Source organism: Patagioenas fasciata, chromosome 1 (genome assembly GCF_037038585.1).
Source record: "Patagioenas fasciata isolate bPatFas1 chromosome 1, bPatFas1.hap1, whole genome shotgun sequence".
Classification (NCBI taxonomy): domain Eukaryota; kingdom Metazoa; phylum Chordata; class Aves; order Columbiformes; family Columbidae; genus Patagioenas; species Patagioenas fasciata.
In genome coordinates this window covers 150,405,109-150,423,987 of record NC_092520.1, presented here as the reverse complement: position 1 = coordinate 150,423,987, position 18,879 = coordinate 150,405,109, and the positions used below count along the sequence as shown (strand labels likewise).

Below are 18,879 nucleotides of genomic sequence, written 5' to 3'. Positions count from 1 at the left end.
GTGTGCATGTGCATGTTTGTGTGAGTGGCTGTTTTAACACCTTTTCTTTATTGTCCTGGCTGTCGGACACATCAAACCGAGCCCGGATTTCTCAGTTTCTTGCCATCAGATGATTGCATTTCAAAAGGAGCTGAGACAATGTAGCTAGGTCACACCTCAATTCAAGTGCAGTAATGGCCTGCCAATGTGCCTCTTACTGCCAGCAGGGCAGGAATTATAAAAATCTCTTAGGTTTACATAGAAAGTGGCAGAACAGGGAGGGGTGAAAACCCCATGCCAGAGGAGTCCGTATTTCCCACATCTCAGGGCTTCGTTCCCTGTCTGAGGGCACTCTAGATGCTGGGAATGATAACACGGGTCCATTGTTTCTGCCTCCAGCTTCTTCCCTCCCTAGCTTTGAACAAGCATACAAAACAAAAGCAGCCCCCCTCTTCCTGACCTTCCCATGCCCCCCCCCGCCCTGGAAAGTGTGGGCCCCACACACACCCCCCTGCTGCCCCAGCTCGCTCCTGGCTCAGGTGCACGGCTGCCACCCGCGCAGGCAGCACCAGCACACAAGGCAATAGAACTCGTTAAAGGTAACTTTAAGAGCAGCTCTAATGGGGCTCATCACTCCTGCGTGCGTATGTGAAGAACGGGAGAAAACTGCACCGGGACAGCCAGCCTGCGCCCCGCACCTGCCCCGTACTGGGTGCTCCTACCTATTTTCATGACCCGCCCAAAGACGGAGGTGTTGTCCACCGTGCTGCAGTTCCACCGCCGCTGCCGAAACTGGTACTGGCACTCCTTAATGGCACTGCGGGCCCCTTCCCCGATGAACACCATGTGCTCCTGGTACAGCTGGCAGAGCTTGCGCTGCCCGGGGGAGAGCCCCGGCAGCTGGCTGCACACCGGCTGAGCGCCGATGATGTACATCTCAGGTCTCTGGATGGGGTTCATGGCCAAAGACCTGCGATGAGAAAAACATCCAAGGGAGTCTGGAGGGAGAGGCCCCCTCTGCGAAACGCCCGGCACGTTTCCCCGCCAGCCCAGCCCAGCCCAGCCCCGCTCCGCTCCCAAAGCCCGGGCGCATTTCTCATGTCAGCTGCCTCCCTCTACGACTCTGCCAGATGCGAGGCTTTTCCAGGGCTCTAGCGGGAGAAACACAGCTCGTTTGTAACCTGAGTTTAAACACAGAGGACACCCGGGATGGGGAGGAGGCTGAGAGAGAGCTCAGCACTTTCTCAGCAAAAGAAGAAAGTGAGCAGTTTTTTTAACAGACCGCCAGCGAGCGATGCCTGCCTTCGAGCCGAGCTATCTTCCGCTCTTTAGGGGAAGGGGGCTCCGCGGCTTCTCCCAGCGCTTTTGGCAGCGGGTAGGAAACCTTACCCATCCTCTCCTTACGCTTCCCCTCACCTTAAAGCCCAGATGGGATTTCAGCGCTCCCGCACAAAAGGAGCCCAGAAATGCCTGGAGGAGAGGGGCTGCGCCCCACGTCCCCCAAAAACTGGGTAGGGACGGTGGCGGGGGGGAGGGAGGAACCTGGAAAGAAGCAAGCTGCTGCAAAAGAAGCCCGGGAGGCAGGAAAGTTCCCGCGGGAAGCGCAAGGCAGCCACCCCGCTGCCCCTCCGCCGCCCGCCCCGGGACGGTCCCAGCCCCCGGTGCCCGGCCCGCGGCGGCGGACAAAGGCGCCGCTGGCTCCCCCGCGCCCTCACTCACCACCAGGAGCTGGCGTCGGCCACCGGCGAGGTGCAGCTGCAGAGGAGCGCGGCGGCGAGGGCCAGTCTCGGCCCGGTCATGGTGGGCTGCGGGCGGCGGCGCTGGGGCAGCCCCCGCAGAGCCGGCCGCCGGGACGGGGCGCCCTGCGGAGAAGCACCGAAAAGAAGCCCTGGAGCGGGGCCTGCGTGCGGCGGGGGCGCAGAAAGCACAGCCCGGGCTGCCGCCCCCTCCCACTCCGCCCCCGCCGCCCCCCGCAGGACCCTCCCCCGGCCGCTGCCTCCCGGGGGCTCCGGCGGCGGCCCTGCCTCCCTCCCGCCCTCGGCCCGGGGGCAGGGGCCGCGCTGCCGGGGCTCCACCGCCACCGAGGGAGCTCCCCCGTCCCGCCCAGGGGGAGTGAGGAGACGCGTGGGGCTGGCCTCACCCTCAGGGGCGTCTGGAGGGACCCCCGGAGCCTCCGGGCTCCCCCCCGCCAGCCCGTGGGTACCCCCCCGGGCCGTGGCGTGGCCAGGAGCCCCGAGGCTGCAGGTGTGCAGGGAGCCGGCGGGGCACATCAAAGCGCCGCGCTGGCCCCACCGCCTTTGTAATGCAGGGCCGGCTCGGAAATGAGCTGCCCCCTCCCCAAAACGGCCTCCAGAAGGGCGTCACGCCATTGCCCCGCGTCCCGGGCGGGGGGTCTGTGAGGCTCGGCTGGGCTGCCGGCGACGAGCGCAGATAGGGCTGGCACCAGAGCCTAATGGCTTTATAAGCAGGGGAGGTGGACCGAAGAAAAGCTTCAAAGGCTCCTCTTGTCCAAACATCCCTCTCCCTTCTTCCCTGCTCGACTCACTGGGAGCCACAACAGCAGGGGCAATCTGGCAGCTCCTCAGCCCTTTCCCCCCAGACACTGGCAGAAACCAAACGCAGGCATCCCAGATCCATATGGGTACCTGCAACAAACGCTCCTTGCACCCCACCTCCTCGACGCTGCAAGGAAATAGTCACCTTGTCACATCATGGGCACCATTGCTGCTGCCCCCATCTCTACACAGCCTCCACCATCCTGTCCTACCCTGCGCCACACGGTCCCCACCTCTCTGCCATGGACAAATGCCTTCCCCCTCCTCTCTCATAAAGCCTCATGCTGGGCCTGGTGTGTCCCCCCCCGACCCTGCCCCTGTGGCTCCCCGAACATAGGCTGAATGTATGGCTCCCTTCCAGCAACTCCCAGATTGTGGTCATGGCATCCGTGGTGCAAGACCCACAACTACGCAGCCTTTCACTCCACCTCACGAGCAGCGCCCGAGACATGAATCACCAGATTCGGCAGCACAGACCGCTCAAGTATATTTTTTATCGAATTCCTTGCGCCTGCTACGGTGGACTTGCTGTGTTTGTTTGTGGCACGCTTCGCTTCCTCCCCCATCCAGATGTGCTGTACCTGCAGCTGGTGGCCCATCTCACCTGGCAGGCAGATGTGGGGCTGTGAGTGCCAGAATTAGCCTCAGGACAAAAAAGCCTTGTGTGACCCAGAACCTCAGCGAGAGGGGAGTTTTACTGCTCAGGCACAGCAGGATCCACGTCTGAAGAAAACAGGGTGACTTTATTCACATCTTCTATATCCTCCCTTTGCCTCCTCCCACAGCTCCAAGTGTGACGGAGGGATGGTGAGGTGTATGTGTGTGTAGCCACGCATACATGTTTTGGGTCTGTTTCTATAGGGAATAGACAGAATGGAAAGTTTATCTCCAGGAGTCTGGGGAGGAAGGAAGTTGTGTATGGATGAATGGCTTTTCCATGACAAACAATGAGTCTGCACAGACATGGTGTGATGTCACCTAAAGAATTTCCAAGCCAGCCTCAGATACAGAAAACCTCGCTGGCAGAGATGAGACTGTCCCACCTTTCCATCTTGCCACAGCCAGAAAGAAGAACTAGGACGGGAAAAAGCCCTCGCTGTCTCACACATGCACACAAGGCATGTGCCATGTAAACAGATGACATGATGGGAGCAGTGTATCTGCAGGCTTCAACCTCACCAAGTCTCCCTGTGGATTCTGAGGAAGGAGTAGACCGTGGTGAGCCGCACCAGTGCCTCTCCCAGCCAGGAATGTGAGACAGCATTTCCACAAATACGGGTGACGTCAATGTCCGTGTTTGTGTGAGCTTCTCCACGCGCATGTGCTCAGCCGTGGCACTCCATGGGGCAAGGACGTATCACCACGTGGTGCTGGATCGGTGGTCTACCCAAGGCATGGTGGCATCATGGAAATGAAAACTTTTCCAGCTGGTAAAACCTGGGAGATGCTCATGCAAAGCTTGGTCCAGAAACATACAGCATTAATTAACTATCTCATTTTAAGTATTAATATTTTAAGGCAGCTGATGATTAACAACAGCAAAGTGCTGTGAATACTGCTAGTAGCAACCTTACTGCCAACAAGCACAAGCAAGGCAATGATCTTATTTTGAAACAGGAGAGACAAAAATTACTGTATGGGATAAGGTCACTTATCCAGCCAACCTAATATGCTCTCAAAGGTGACAACTAAAGAAGATGCTTCAGTGGGAAAGGTCTGAAACTGAATTCTACCCAAATTCTGCTGCTGGCAAGAGCGACCGCCATTGAGTTAAGATGTGAATTATGGAAGTGAGTATTTTTTAAGATGCTTGAAATAATTTCTTCACTGGCTGTGTTTATGACTTCAGATAAAGTGGTAACAGCAGGTGAGGTGTTGTTGGAGGGTTTCAGCCTCAGCCAAAAACTTCCAAACAAAAGCTGCGAGCACTTGGCCAATGGTCTGAAGAATACTGTCTATCCCTCTTCCTTGTGCCTGTTTCTATTTGCCACCAAAATTTTTAAAGCAATATTTCGATTTTGTAAATAAAAAGCTTGGATTATTTTTTTAAAGCCCAAACAGCTTTGGCAAGGTTGTTTGTCAAAGCAGGGCTGGGTGGGAGAAGACAATCAAATTTTGTGAGGACAAGAGGTAGGGTGAAACGGGGCTGCTGGAGGGCTGGGATGAATGGAGCCAGAGAGGCATCAGGTAAGCGAGGCGGAGTAAGGAACTGCTGGGATGCTGGGTGAGTTATCAGGATATGGGTGGCTTGGAGAAGCGGGGCTAAGAATGAGCAGGAGTTTGGGATGGTTCCATACAGATGACATGAAGGCATCACTACACTAATGGGTAGAGGGGAGGCCCTGGAGAAAACTGGTCTCACTCGCTCTTCTGTTACCTGGTTAACCCCTATGTTAAGTCCAGGAGAGGCCAACCTCACCCCAGGCAGATCACCCCTCCTGGCTATCACCCCTGTCCACTCCTCACCACCCAAGTGACTCCCACTCTCGTCCCAAACCATCACTCCCCTGCAGCAGCCCACTCACATCAACTCATACTGCTCCTGCTATAGGAAGGGGCAACACAAAGACCTCTGAAATGGAGGGCTGCTCTTGTTTCTGCTGGAAAAAGTCCCATCCCACTACTTCGAGTGGGTCTGGCTCACTCAGACAGCAGCAGTGAACCCATGCTGTGCCCTGAGTGCTGATGCTTTCACCCAGACTGCTGTGGATCCCCTGGGCCAAACAGGGAGCTGTCGCCTGAAAATGGAACACGAATCTCAACCCTCAGATTAAAGGTCTAATGCTCCCTTCTTAGGTCTAGCCGGGTCCCTTCTTAGAGGAAAGAGCGGCGGCAGCAAGGCTGCGTCTTCGTAAAGCCTTGGCATTCTGCTGCATTCATCAGTCTGCTGCCCTAGGCAACTGTCGACTGTGTTGCCTGGCTGCCTAAAATTAGTACCTGTGTTTGCCTTTGTTCGATTTTCAGAGGTGACAACTGTGCATGAAGCACAGATTTACACGTCGAGTTTCCAAAGTCACAGCAGAGCAGCTGGAGAGCTATCACCACTTTCCCAATACTGTCCCTGCTGCGTTTGCCGGAGGGAAGCTGCAAGACTCCAAGAAAGAAGAAGGAGGTCATGTCCATGAGATCATTTGCAAAGATTTGGCAGCCCGTGAAAAAAGTTGAACCCTGTCTGGAAGACAGCCCTGATAAATTAGAGAAGGAGTTACTCATGCAAACTCTTTGTCCTACCCTTATTGTTTTCCAAAAATCTCAGATGTCCCCAAGTGTGACACAGATCTTTATCATGTGCTATAAGAAGTGCTGAAAGAAAATTTACGTCTCTCTCCACGTAACTTCAATGATCCTCATTTCTGCATCTTGTCCAGTTTCTCCTGGACTGGGGAGAGCTGGAAAACATTCCTGATCAAGAGACTCTTTCAAGTTCCTGTTTATTCTTGCAACTTGACTGAGGTTCAATGCTTGTTTTTAATGCCTTGCAATGTCCAGTGCATCCAGAAACATTTATTGCTCTCTCTGACATAAGACACTTAATCAAACATTCACTGAAGTAGAAGCTCCTCTACTTAAGGTGCCATTGCCTTGGAAGGAGGGTATACAAGTGCTGCTTAAAAGGGAATCCCTGCCCTCCAGTTCTGTGCCATGGACCCGTTGGCACCAAGAGATGTACTGTGACATCCTGCTATACATCTGCTTCTGGCTGCAGGCTTGGTTTTAACCACAATTCTTACTAAGACTTCAGGAATCTCATTAAAGTCACATACTTGCCCATTCAGCTGAACCAGTTTAAGAGGGAGTGTAGACTGTGAAAAAAAAAAAGTCCCTTGAAGCTAAATTGCAGCCCTCAGCCAGACAGCCAAATCATCTTTTATCCCATCTGCCCCTACTTGTTTGGTCCTGTGCTGCTCCCCTGCTGCCCATCTGTCCCTCTCTCAGCACCATACCTCCACATTGCTCTACTGGTGTCAACCTTCTCAGACCCAAGTGTGTTATGTTATTTGTATTGCAATTATTACTTAAACAGCAACTGGAGTCACATCCGTAGGTTCAGATCCAGCTAGGGTGTTACAGAAGATGTAATAAAACCTTCTCAAAGTATCCCAGCACATCAGCCATTCATGTCCACCTCTCTTGTCCTGACATTGTCTTGCTTTGTTTAATTGCTACACACTGTCTGTCTCCACTGAGAGGGCAGATTATTCCAGCTTATGCCCTGCTTGTTTCTTTTGGTACTTACACACTCAGTTTTATCTCCTGATGTGCTCATGCACTACCTTTTTCTGCATCTCATCACCTGTCACCCCTGCTGACAGATCCAGATTTCCTTTCACCACTACCTTGCTCTTTCATTTTTCCATGACTCCCCTGGCCAATGACATCCAGTCCTACTGTCATCAGGGCATGTAGTGAAGCAAATGCCAAGATATACCTGCCAGTCTCAGCAGACCCAGTGGCAGCTGTCCCTGAAGTGCCCCATCAAGGAGAGCAAGAATGGAGGAAGGTTGCAAGAAAGGCAGAAGTTTTAGACAACAAAACAGGCCAGATACTAAATATTCTCACAATTTAAAACCATAATAGGTATGCAGGATAGTAATTCTATTAATAAAACAGCTTCTCGTTAGCATAAGAGACAGAATATATGTAAATCCTTATGAACACTGGTGTTTATGCCATAATATTTCACATGAGAGGCAACAAGCTCAGCTGGAGCAAGACCATCTCATCCTCAAAAAAAAAAAAACCAAACAAACTCCAATGATAAACCTGGACATGATCTTCCTCCTTCTCAAGGCGATTTTGTGGTAGTTGTACTCTTACAGCAGATTAAATCCCAGTGTTGAGGCAGCCTCGTCCACAGAGACCAGCACCAGATATCCCAAAGAAAAGTGCAAGAGACTCAGCAGCAACCTGTGGAGCACCTGCAGAAACTGCAAGTGCTGAAACAAAATTATTTTGATTTTTTGAAATCTGGAAGGAAGCAACATAGACCTATCCCTGCACGTACATGGCTGCCTGGAAAATGTCCATATTTACGATATTCCCAGGGACAGATCCAGGCCATCCGGTTCCCGCTTCCATGGGAACTCTATTTGAATGTTGGCGACCTCAGTCAAGAGCCAGAGACCTGAACTGAGACATGTTTGGCCCAAGTTTTGTACTTCTTGTTCCCATGACTACTAGAATACCAGGGTTTATGGGACTGCAGCAAATCGACTGCAGCTCCACTGTGTGTAGTCATAATCTAACAAATCACTAAATACGTATATTTGACAAAAAATACCAAGCATTATCTTCTGATGACCATTCAGTGGTTTATTTAACATGCTCACTGTGTCACAGCTTCTTTGCCAAACAGGCACCCCATCTCCTTAATTTGTACTAACAATTTCTTCTTCAGAAATTGCTCTCCAGACCCCTTTGAAGGAGCCACAGGAGGTCAGGTTGAAACACAAACCCAGGCAGGGTCAGGAAGCCCACACTGCTTCTCCACACCATCATGGGTTTCTAGGAATGGAAGACTCCAACCCTTAGGTCATGTAGCCAACACTTTCCCCAAGGGTTAAGTTTACATGGAGGATTAACCATTTTAGAGGGGAATAAGACATAGAATCATAGAATCACATAATCATAGAATAATTTTGGTTGGAAGAGACCCTCAAGATCATCAAGTCCAACCATTCACCTCACAATGTCACTAAACCATGTCACTAAGATTCTCATCTATACATTTTTTAAACACCTCCAGGGATGGTGACTCAAACACTTCCCTGGGCAGCCTGTTCCAATGCCTGGCAATGCTTTTCATAAAGAATTTTTTCCTAATATCCAATCTAAACCCCCTCTGGCACAATTTGAGGCCATTTCCTCTCGTCCTATCACTTGCTACTTGGGAGAAGAGACCAACCCCCTCCATGCTACAACCTCCTTTCAGGTAGTTGTAGACAGCAATAAGGTCTCCCCTCAGCCTCCTTTTCTCCAGGTTAAACAGCCCCAGTTCCCTCAGCCACTCCCCATCAGACTTGTGCCCCAGAGCCCTCACCAGCCTCGTCGCCCTTCTCTGCACTCTCTCCAGCACCTCAATGTTTTTCTCTCAGTGAGGGGCCCAAAACCGAACACAGGATTCAAGGCGAGGCGTCACCAGTGCTGAGTACAGGCAGATGATCACTGCCCTAGTCCTGCTGGCCACACTATTCCTGATACAAGCCAGGATGCTGTTGGCCTTTTTGGCCACCTGGGCACACTGCTGGTTCATGTTCAGCCACTGTCAACCAACTCCCTCAGGTCCTTTTCCACCAGGCAGCTTTCCAGCCACTCTTCCCTGAGCCTGTATCACTGCTTGGGCTTGCTACATGAGGAAAGTGAAAAAAAGAAAGTACATCCCTCCTTTATTCATTTTCCAAGGACCAACCCTGTGAACTGGTATGTTACCTGCGGCACAGAGCCCTCCAGCAGTGACAGGAGGACAGCCCTTACCCTACTAGAGAGCTGATGCTAGCTGCAGGATTTGCATGAGAACTCTGGACTTGGATTATGGTTGTTACAAGCATGTACATCAGCCCTTCTTGAAGATTAGGAACGATAATAGGACAAAGTTCTCCAACAGTGTGAGCAACGAAGCAGCAAAAAGTAATCCAAGTCAAAGCAACTTCTCTGCAGGGATTTCAGAATGGGCCAGGGGATGGAAACAGCTGGATGACTTTCAGTGTTTTCTTTGTTACTCCGATCTTGCAAAGCACGGAGCACCCTTCATCCTCCCCAAAGAGGTGTCTAGCTCCCGCAGTCCCACTGGAATGATCCCAAACTGAGAGGATTATGTCTCTGTATCTCACACACCTGAACCTCATTTTTGCTCTGAGTATATATTCCTTTTAGTTCGTTCCATGCTGTATAATAATTACATCAACTGGCAAAGAAATTCAAATATTTAAAATACAGTTAAGCTGCTGCTGCAGTGGTTCTGAGCTCTCCAGGCGTGAATGACCAGGGGAAATAGGCAGATGCACAGTTACTGCTCTGTCTTGGACATTCAATATCTCGGTGTAGGTCACAAGGACCGGTGTCAGACTGACTCAGATCAATAGCCTCCTGTCAGTTAAATCATTGCCACCAAAGCTTCATATATACATTTCCAAAGGAAACAGTAAGCCATGGAATAAATTCAAATTGAATTTAATTTCTCTCCTTCCTGTCAGAGTCTTCAAAGATGTTCTTATAAAGTCCAGCCTAATGAAAATAATATTAATGATCAGCTCTTCCTCCTCTCTAGAATTGCAAAGCAAGCACATTCACTCCATACATTAGACCTCACAACTCTAACAGCCACTATTTTTCCCTTCCCTTACAGAAGTGCAGGATGGGTTAAGTAACAAGTTCAAAACAGTAAATCTGTGGTGCAGATTTACCTCCATTCAGCAACGCATTAAACCAGGGGCTTGAAAGTAAGCATACACCTACTCATTTTTGCTGAATCAGGATCAAAATTTAAATCTGCTTGCTTTTTCCATTCTTTCAACCACCAAATACTTCTGCCATCAATTAAACATTGTTCCTGCTCAAATACAGTGCATTCAAAATGTAAGTAATAAACATTTTGGGAATACCGCCCAGTGTATCAACTGTATCATCCACAGTTATCAAAACAGTTTCCAAATAAAGATAAAACATTTTCCAAGCATGCTTATTATATTTTAGTATTAAAAATATACATATAGAAAAGGCTGATATAAATAAACTCCTATCTAAATCAGAAGATTATACTGATTTAACCAATTTCAGAACTTCTGTACTGTCACGCTTCAGTGTAGGAATTTCCAGTTAATTCTGGATGCAACAGATTTAAGCCAAACCTCTTCAAACTGTCTTGGGAACAGACTGCACATAAACTTGTACCAAAAAGAAGATAATTTTATATCTCACCTTTATTCTAGCACCAATCACATTATGTGCAATTCTAACTGCAGAAAATACAGTATCCTGTGTAAGATCATGTTTGTAAAGTGCTATTATAATATTATTACCTGTTGAAATAAAAAGTTTCCAGATACACATTTTCAGCAAAATGTGCAACCTACTCTGCAAGACTTATATATCGGTGTTGTGTAGATTAGTTACCCTTTAAACCAAAACCAAAGCCTTTAAAAATAAGTTCTGTACTGATTTAACTAGACTGTTCAGTTAAATCACCGCAATTTTTTACTTTCTAAGTAGATGAGGTCTGACATTAGGAACAAGGGGTTGTGCCTCTTTTCAGTGACATATCCTATGATCCCATACGGAAACTTATAGAGTATCTTGAAAGCTATGGTTTATTTGGGGTCCCTAATCTGTCTGGCATCTCCCCACACAAAAAGCTGCTACTCTTTGGCTAACTTCCAGTCTAAATTTATTCATGGTCAGCTCACGGCCACTTGTTTATATGCCAGCTCGTCCCTTAAGGCTCAGGATGCCAGAGCCTGACAATATGGTTCTGCTGGCTCTCTCCCACCCTGGGGGGCTCATCCCAGCTCTGTGCTACAGGACACTGCTCCTTCAAGGTGCACTCAGCCCCTTGATGATAATAAGCACTTAAAAAAATACGATATAAGGAGTTTTAAAAGATTCAAAATGAGACTTAGAAACGCATGGCCAGAGGGGGCTGAACCGGAGCAATACCACCCTCACCTGAGTTAAATTTGCATGGAGCCGCACCAGCACTTCAACAAAAGTTGCGTTCCTGGGAGGTTTTTTCAGTGTGGATCCATTCCCTGGCCAATTTCACAGCTCGCTGTCACAGGCCGGGGGCATAACTGCACAGAGGGTGAACATCAGCTTCTTGGACAGGAACTACTTAAACCCAATATTGCTGCCAAAGCCCCTGTGTTGCCAGGGCAAGGGCCAAAGTGCGAGAACGTGATAGTAAAATAAATAATAATTTAAACATCTAAGACTTAATAAATTAGTAACAAAGCATTGATTTGAAAGATGCCCCTGTGTAAAATTACCTGCTTTGGAACACATGAGGTTTCCAGCGTAGCAACTAGTATTTGGTGCTTTGCAAATCCTTCCCTGAGCAGAAAGAAAAAAGAACTGGAAAAGTAACTGAAATTGCTATCACGCTTTAGTCAAATTTATTCCTTTTCAATGACTTTGAATTTCACTCAGTTTTGAAAGCAGATTATATAGATATTTTAACTGCCAAAGCTATCCAAAAGCCTTCCAAAAAAAGCTATGCTTTTTTCCTGCTTCCCTCCTCAACATGAACTGTAATTTAACATTTTTGCTGGTGGTACAGACACTAGAACAGCATGCATCTTCTCCTCCCACAGCTCTGCTGGCCCAGCACGGCTAACGAAAGTCAAAACTTGCATTACCCCAACACCAGACTGTCTTTCCACCCATCACAAGGGTTTCTGAACACATCCTGCACTTCACCAGTGGGGACTTTATCCTCCAAAGAGCTCAGCCCACACCTAGGCTTCAAAACGAGGAATCGGATTTCAGAGGTGCCTGTGGAAAACTGAGCTTTCCCTTTCCTGCTTTTGACATGAAAAATGTTGTAACCACCAAAAGCAAAACTCTAAGGGGTTAAATTATCTGGAAAATGTAGGTGCTTATCTAACACCTCATTTACTGAGAAAGCAGTGTACAAGGCCATGAATGATGGACACTGGAGAATCTGGCCCTAAGCTGTTCTGAGACCGCACATTTTGCAGCCCTTCAAATACATATTTAAAAGTCATGGTTCCTGCAGAACGTGTGGCTGGGCTGGATAAGGGTACCCAATTCAAGTGGTTACGATCCTGCAAACTTCCGAAAAGCACTTGGATATTTTGACTTCTAATGCCAACCAGTTTTTCAATCCAGTTTGCTATCGAGAGCTGAGGGGGGGCAGGACTGCTTATTTTGACGCAATGTGGGTTGATGTCATCTTTGAACGATCATACACCTACAGCATCAGATGGTGTGATACTGTCACCAGGTCTCAGAAGGAAACAAGTTACTACTGGATGATTCTCATCCCCAGTGAAAATCCATGTATGGATACATAGAATCATAGAATAGTCTGGATTGGAAGGGACCGTCAAAGTTCATCCAGTACAATCCCCTGCCATGAGCAGGGACATCTTCAACTAGATCAGGTTGCTCAGAGCCCCGTCCAGCCCGCCCTTGAATGTCTCCAGGGATGGGGCATCTACCACCTCTCTGGGCAACCTGGGCCAGTGTTTTAGCGTATTGATTGTAAAAAATGTATTCCTCACATCCAGCCAGAATCTGCACTCTTTTAGTTTAAAATCATTACCTCTTGTCCTATCACAACAGGCCCTGCTAAAAAGTCTGTCCCCATTTTTCTTATAGGTCCCTTTTAAGTACTGAAAGGCTGCAATAAGGTCTCAATTTATCAAAGGGAAAGGTGTCTTCCCTATTAAGGATCTTCAGAAGCAGCAGAGCTTGGAAGACAGAAGCTAAAATCCCCTTCTGTGGCCAAACTTTCCCCAGGGGCACAGGGAGGACATGAGGTTAGGACCCCTGCAGGGCCAGCCAGCCTCCAGTGCCGGGTCACACTGAGGCTACATCACACCTTTATGCTAATGGTACTCTCTAGCCATATAATGCATGGCACTTAAATTGCACTGTGCTGGCATTTACAGCAAGGAGCACGTACAGAGCCAGCGATTTGGCACAAACAGTCCTCACTGAGGTGACTTCGTCTGGAGCTCTGCTGATCTAGGCAAGGTGGGGATCTGACCCTGTGTCTGCTGACTACAGCAAGGGCTCAGGTCGGGACTGCCCAGCACTGCTGCTGATTTGCTTAGCTGTCTTGTTTTGGTTATTACTAACTGAGACTTTGAAATTAATTTTTTTCAACTGCCAAGAGGAGGTAATTTTATTTCAGGACTGGTATTACGATCTTGCTCGTGGATGCTGTGATACATTACAGGCTCTAATGCATTTAAAGATCCTCCAGTGAAAACATGTAAGTGCAGTTCATGTCCACAGTAATACCTCATACAGAACTTACCAAACACAAGAGAACAGTCTATAGGAGACAGCTTTCTTTCAAAGAAAGAAGTATGTTTATTCTTCCCTTGAAGCGAAAGGTAAAACATGTATCCAATGGGAGAAATCCAATGGGTTAAGTTCTTCAAATTGCCACTCAAACAGAGAAAATTAAAATATTAAAATTATCTATTTTATGCTGTCATTCAAAAGGACGTTTACAGTAGAAGAGAATTTTTTTCCCCATTATCTTAAACATATTTATTCACCCTGGCAATATGTTACTGAATATGTTGACTAGACGGGACTAGGGAACTTCTGTATGTGGAACTGCTGTACATCTGGAATGCAATCTAGGCTTTTTTTGACAAATACAATGTTCTAGCAGTGAAAAATGTGTTTGTCCTGCAAAAACATGGTGTATTTGTAGAGGAAGTAAGGACTGCTTGTCTTGCAGGTGAGGGAAGCATGCTGTGTTGCATAAAAGCGTTACTCTTGTACATGTGTTTGCAGGTGGGGACCACAGAAAGCTGGTGGATGAGGATACATGCACCCACCCCTGTAGTCGGCAGGGTGTAGGAGGAGAGAAGGAGTTGCCTGAGTCTCTATATTGCAGGAAAAGCAAGAAATCCTATTAAGGATTTATGCTGTTCCAGCAAAACAACTTCCTCACTTGAAGCAGAAGCCAGATTTTTCATTGTCTTTACTTCACTCATGCTGACAGCATGCAGTTCTTTGGTCAAGTCCAGTGCCAGTTTTGTACTGAGGGATTCATCACTAAGAAACAGGGTACCAAGCCTCCAAGCTCCTATTCCTGCTCTCAGTCACAACTTCAGCTGCCTTTAAGATGTATTTCCAAGACTTTGAGTGAACAACCCTCATATTGCTGAACAGTCACAGAGTGAAAGCAGTTATTTATTACTTGAATGGGTTTGAAAATACAGTGACGTGCACATTCAAAAATATGTTATAGGGAAGGCATGTACGGGAGATGTCTGAGAAGACATTCGTGCATGGTATGTAATAATTATAATATGTTTTCATTTAAACAGGGTCTCCTCCATGCACAAGGGAATATAACGAAATGTAACTAAAACCGCATATCCTTACAAATAAAGGGAGAGAGAGTGTTTCATACAAAGGTTAAACAAAAAAATCTGTTTAATGTCACTTTGGGGATTAGAGGAACCAGAGTAAAACAAACATCCAGAACAAACTTTGAGGAGTTGCTTCAGGAAAAGCACGTGTGTGAGTGTGTGCCATCACATCTGCATATTCGATACATCTTGCTGGGACAGCTTGGGGAAAATAGGAAGCTGGAATTTTTCAGTGTGGGAATTAGATGGAAGAATGTGAACCATTCTAAACAAAACACAGTGAAGTTGCCAGCTGACTTGCTAAAGTGCCAGTGCTCTCTAGGATCCCTTGAAATGGAGCTGAGGACTGGCCTTGCCGTCCAGGCAGTGGGTAGGGAGCCAGGAGATCTGGGCTGTGTTCCTGGCCCTGCCACAAACACAGCATGTGGCGCTGGAAAGTCATTCAGCCCCGAAGTTTCCAAAAACTGATTTCATGCCTGTACTTTTGGGCACCTAGCGTGAGACTGCATGAGGCCAAACATCTAGGATTTCAAACAAAGTTAAGCAGCAGGTACTCACTTCCCATCCATACAGAAGATCTGTTTCAGGGCTCAGTTTCACCACAGATGCTATAGGGCTAAAATCTGCAAAGCAACCCAAAATGCTATGAAGCTGCAGGTATTTCATGGTTACATAGATCTCTCGTTTTGCCCAAGGAGAGCTGCTGCAGATAGGCAAAGGAGTATTATTTAGGTACCTGTTGCTTCCCACATCCTGGCAACCATTGCCATTCCGTATATATTTTCACAGATTTCAATACATCTGAAGATTTTTGTCTATGTTTCCTGCTTCATGGCATCAAGAAATAATCTTCTTGCGAAAGGATTCACTGTTCCAAAAGGAACATAAAGAATACAAACTGGAATTGCTGGCAAAAAGTGTAGAACACCACCACCAAGACTAGGAAAACAGTGGATCTCAGGGGTGAAATAGTGGAAAGAAAGAGGCTTTTCCACATAGTTTAGTCAGCATGTATGCTTGGGGGGGTGGAGTGGGGAAGGAGTAAAAGCAGTATTTCTAGCTTACGTTTTTCTGTGCACACATTTAAAGAAAATGTGGAACCACCTGGATTAAAGAAGGTTGTGTTCTCACTGTACATGACAGGGTCTGGTCACATAGAAGATTAATCTATGTTATACTGAAGGTAAAGGATCATTGTGGGTTTTTTTGTGAATTATGTAGAAACAACTTGAAAGAACTAACATAAAACACAGATCTTGTTTTACCCATTTATATTTCAACCTCCAACATGGTGAACTCTACACTTTCTTCCCATCCTGTTTACATCTGCTCTTAATTTTACACCTGCATTTTCAGAAAGGATTTTCAAGATTTTTGTCATGCACAGGTAGATAACACATGGTGGTAAATTTAGCAGTTTGAATGGCATTTTGGGGTGTCCTCAAGACACTCCACACGTGTACTCAAGAAGAGAAGCAAGAAAGAAAGCATTTTCTGCAAGGCACCTCCTTTTGCCACCACTTCTCATGCATCCACTGGAGTTGCACCAGGTAACGTTCAGAAAATCAGGGGAATTTAGCACCAACAGTTTCTGCACTGTTGTTTTTAGGAACAACATGTTAAAGTAACCTTGGTTTTTACCAGAACTAATGCAAATCCTCTATTAAGTATAAAATGGTATTTTGCTGCCTGCTGTATAAAACTGTATTTTGTAACTCTCACCTGCAGTTTGTGCTGGGTTCTAACTGTGACTCTGATTTTTACAGCATGTATCCAAAACAGTACTGCCCAATTTTTCAGTTTTCCTCTCAGAACTTAGTGTGGAGCCAACGCTCATAAGGCAGGTGACATAACTTTGTCCATTTCTGTTGAACTGCCAATTTTAGAATGCTATTTACTACCTGAAAATGTGCTGGTGGCCACAGTCCAGAGAGGGAGGAGTTAATACCAGTAATGCTGCAGCAATCCATAGGTACAAAAATCCTCTGTTCTAAGAACCACACAGTTTCATCTGTACACTCCTTGGGCCAAGCTTACCTTCTTGCAAGGTTACCTCTCACTATTGCAAGAATATATGAATTACCCAGCCCTGGACTTTGCTCCTGGGGCCCCATGCAAGGCTTGTCTGAAGAGGGACAAGCCCAGGCACTGATGCCTTTTCTTCCTTGGAGCTTCTGACAAAGAGAACAGCAAGAAGCTTCTCCAATAGCCAAATAACCATCACTGGCCAGTATTGCTACTTCATCCCAGGATGAATGTGCTGGCAGTCAGCAGAGCTACACACATACAACGTCTAGCCGTTGCTGCTGGGTTTTCGACTAAACACCTGCTACCAGGGAAGATTTCACAAACTTGCTGCTGTAACAGGTACCACACAGCACATCAGACACACGTTTCTGCTGCGATTGCAGGAGCTCCCCCTTTTAGATCAAGTTGTAGAGGTCTCAGAGCTCAATCCCCAGGAATGGCTTCTGAAAGCAATTAGTACCTGAAAGATCTATTTGGTTCTGTGCCACTACTTTTAATGATAATGATTACATCAGATATTTTCTGCCATCTCCATCTCGTTTGGTACTGCTCATAAAGAAATAACAAAGCCCAACACTTAAAAAAGCACCCAACACAATGAACTGCAAGTGTCAAGGTTTGAGATTTTACATCCTGCCCTCTCAGAGCACTTTCCCTTTGATGATTTTTAATCATTGAGTTCTGAGCTTCGTATAAGCCACGAAGGGTGTGACATGTGTGGCAGAGTCAGAGAATCGCCTGCGGCCAGGGGCCCAGGTCACTTGCTCAAACCACCAGACAGTCCTGTCCCACCAGAGTAGACAAGACATACACGACAGGTACATGGCATTCAAGTGCAGTTGCTTGGACCATAGTATATTATTTTAGTTCTTCAAGCAATCCTTTTATTTATGCTTGGTTCAATCTGTTACAGCAGCAACCGCCACTGGCCAATTTAATCGCAGAACTGGGAATATCATCCAAACCTCCCAAGCTTTACATCCTCTGACCATTCCTCCTCATACCAGCACAGTTATACTCTTGTCAGTTATTGACTGACAAGTAAAATAAAAACCTGAAGAAAATACTAAATCCCAAAGGTTCAAGTTTAAAGCTAGAATCTGCGTGGATACAACAGCTCTGCATTTCACCCCAGCACCTAACCACATATTCACAGTACACTGTATTTTGAATAAGCTACTCTCATACCAGGAAATACATGGCACAACAGAATTACTTTGTGCAGGTAGAACCACGTAATCCTAAACCACAGACTTGTGGGGCATCTCACCGTATTAGAGGCATGACACCTACAAAGTACTGAAAAAATACAAGTTTTTTAAGGAAAGCTTCATAGTGACTTAAGCTTCACAACAAAGCTCTGCATGCTGGAAGATCCCAATGTTACAATTTCCAAATAACTTCCTGTTTAGTTACATTTTCTTTATAACCTCTGGTCAAAAACCGATCATGACCAGCACGAATTCCAAAGGGAATCCACTCACTTAACAGCTCTATCCTGATTTATGCATGTGTGTATGCATGTACATAGATATGTACATATGCTTATGTATCTAAAATATGCACATTACACATCTGTTCCGCCTACACTTAAATGCATAAGTCTTAACAGAGATCTTTGTCATGTAATTACTGGTTGCATTTACAGAAGGGTTCTAGGGGATCATTTTTTCTTTATACTCAAGGAAGGAAAGTAACCTCTAAAACATCCCAGCGCAGCTTTGCTGACACCTTACAAAGAGCAGAAATGCTCTACAGTAGTGGTCAGGAGTCCACTCAGCAAGAAATGCTGATGAGCACCACATTCTCTCCATCACAAGCTGGCACCCTTGTTTTGCTGAGCCATGTCAGAAGATGGTGGTTTAGGCATTAGTGTCAAAGGATGGTTTTGGTCTCATCCATACACAAAAACCATTCCCCAAATTGACTTTAAAGTTCCACTAAACCAACTTTAAACCCAGTTTAAGACCCTGGGTTGTATCAGGCTTAGTTGATTTTTGTGGACACACCTCAAATCTGATGAAGGTCAGGAAGCCAATTTGTGAAGGTCAACTGTAGGCCCCTGGAGCATGGCTGACATTAGAACTTGAACCAGTCCCAAACCAGCATTAGCTGAACTACTCGTTAAAGCCAGTTGCATTTTTTTGGAGTGGAGAAATTTTCCCACTGTAGCTTAGATTGCAGCGAAATGCTTTAAGCTGAAAAGTAATGTGCTGGGCTGGACAAAAGGACTGAAAACCCAA

The 18,879-nt window shown here is 46.8% G+C and overlaps 1 protein-coding gene across 2 annotated transcripts in view; it reads right to left on the bottom strand.

The window, feature by feature from the left end:
• The window catches only part of WNT5B (Wnt family member 5B), a 75,297-nt gene that overhangs the window by 15,741 nt on the left and 40,677 nt on the right, over nucleotides 1–18,879 (bottom strand). The window contains exons 2-3 of one of the 2 annotated variants that reach the window (XM_065862617.2): nucleotides 1,699–1,841; nucleotides 702–949 (exon numbers count right to left, since the gene is read on the bottom strand). In XM_065862617.2, the coding sequence (XP_065718689.1) occupies nucleotides 702–949; nucleotides 1,699–1,841 (391 nt within the window). Of the gene's footprint in view, nucleotides 1–701; nucleotides 950–1,698; nucleotides 2,265–18,879 lie in introns of those variants that run through there. The other variant, XM_065862618.2, reaches the window with a different exon arrangement.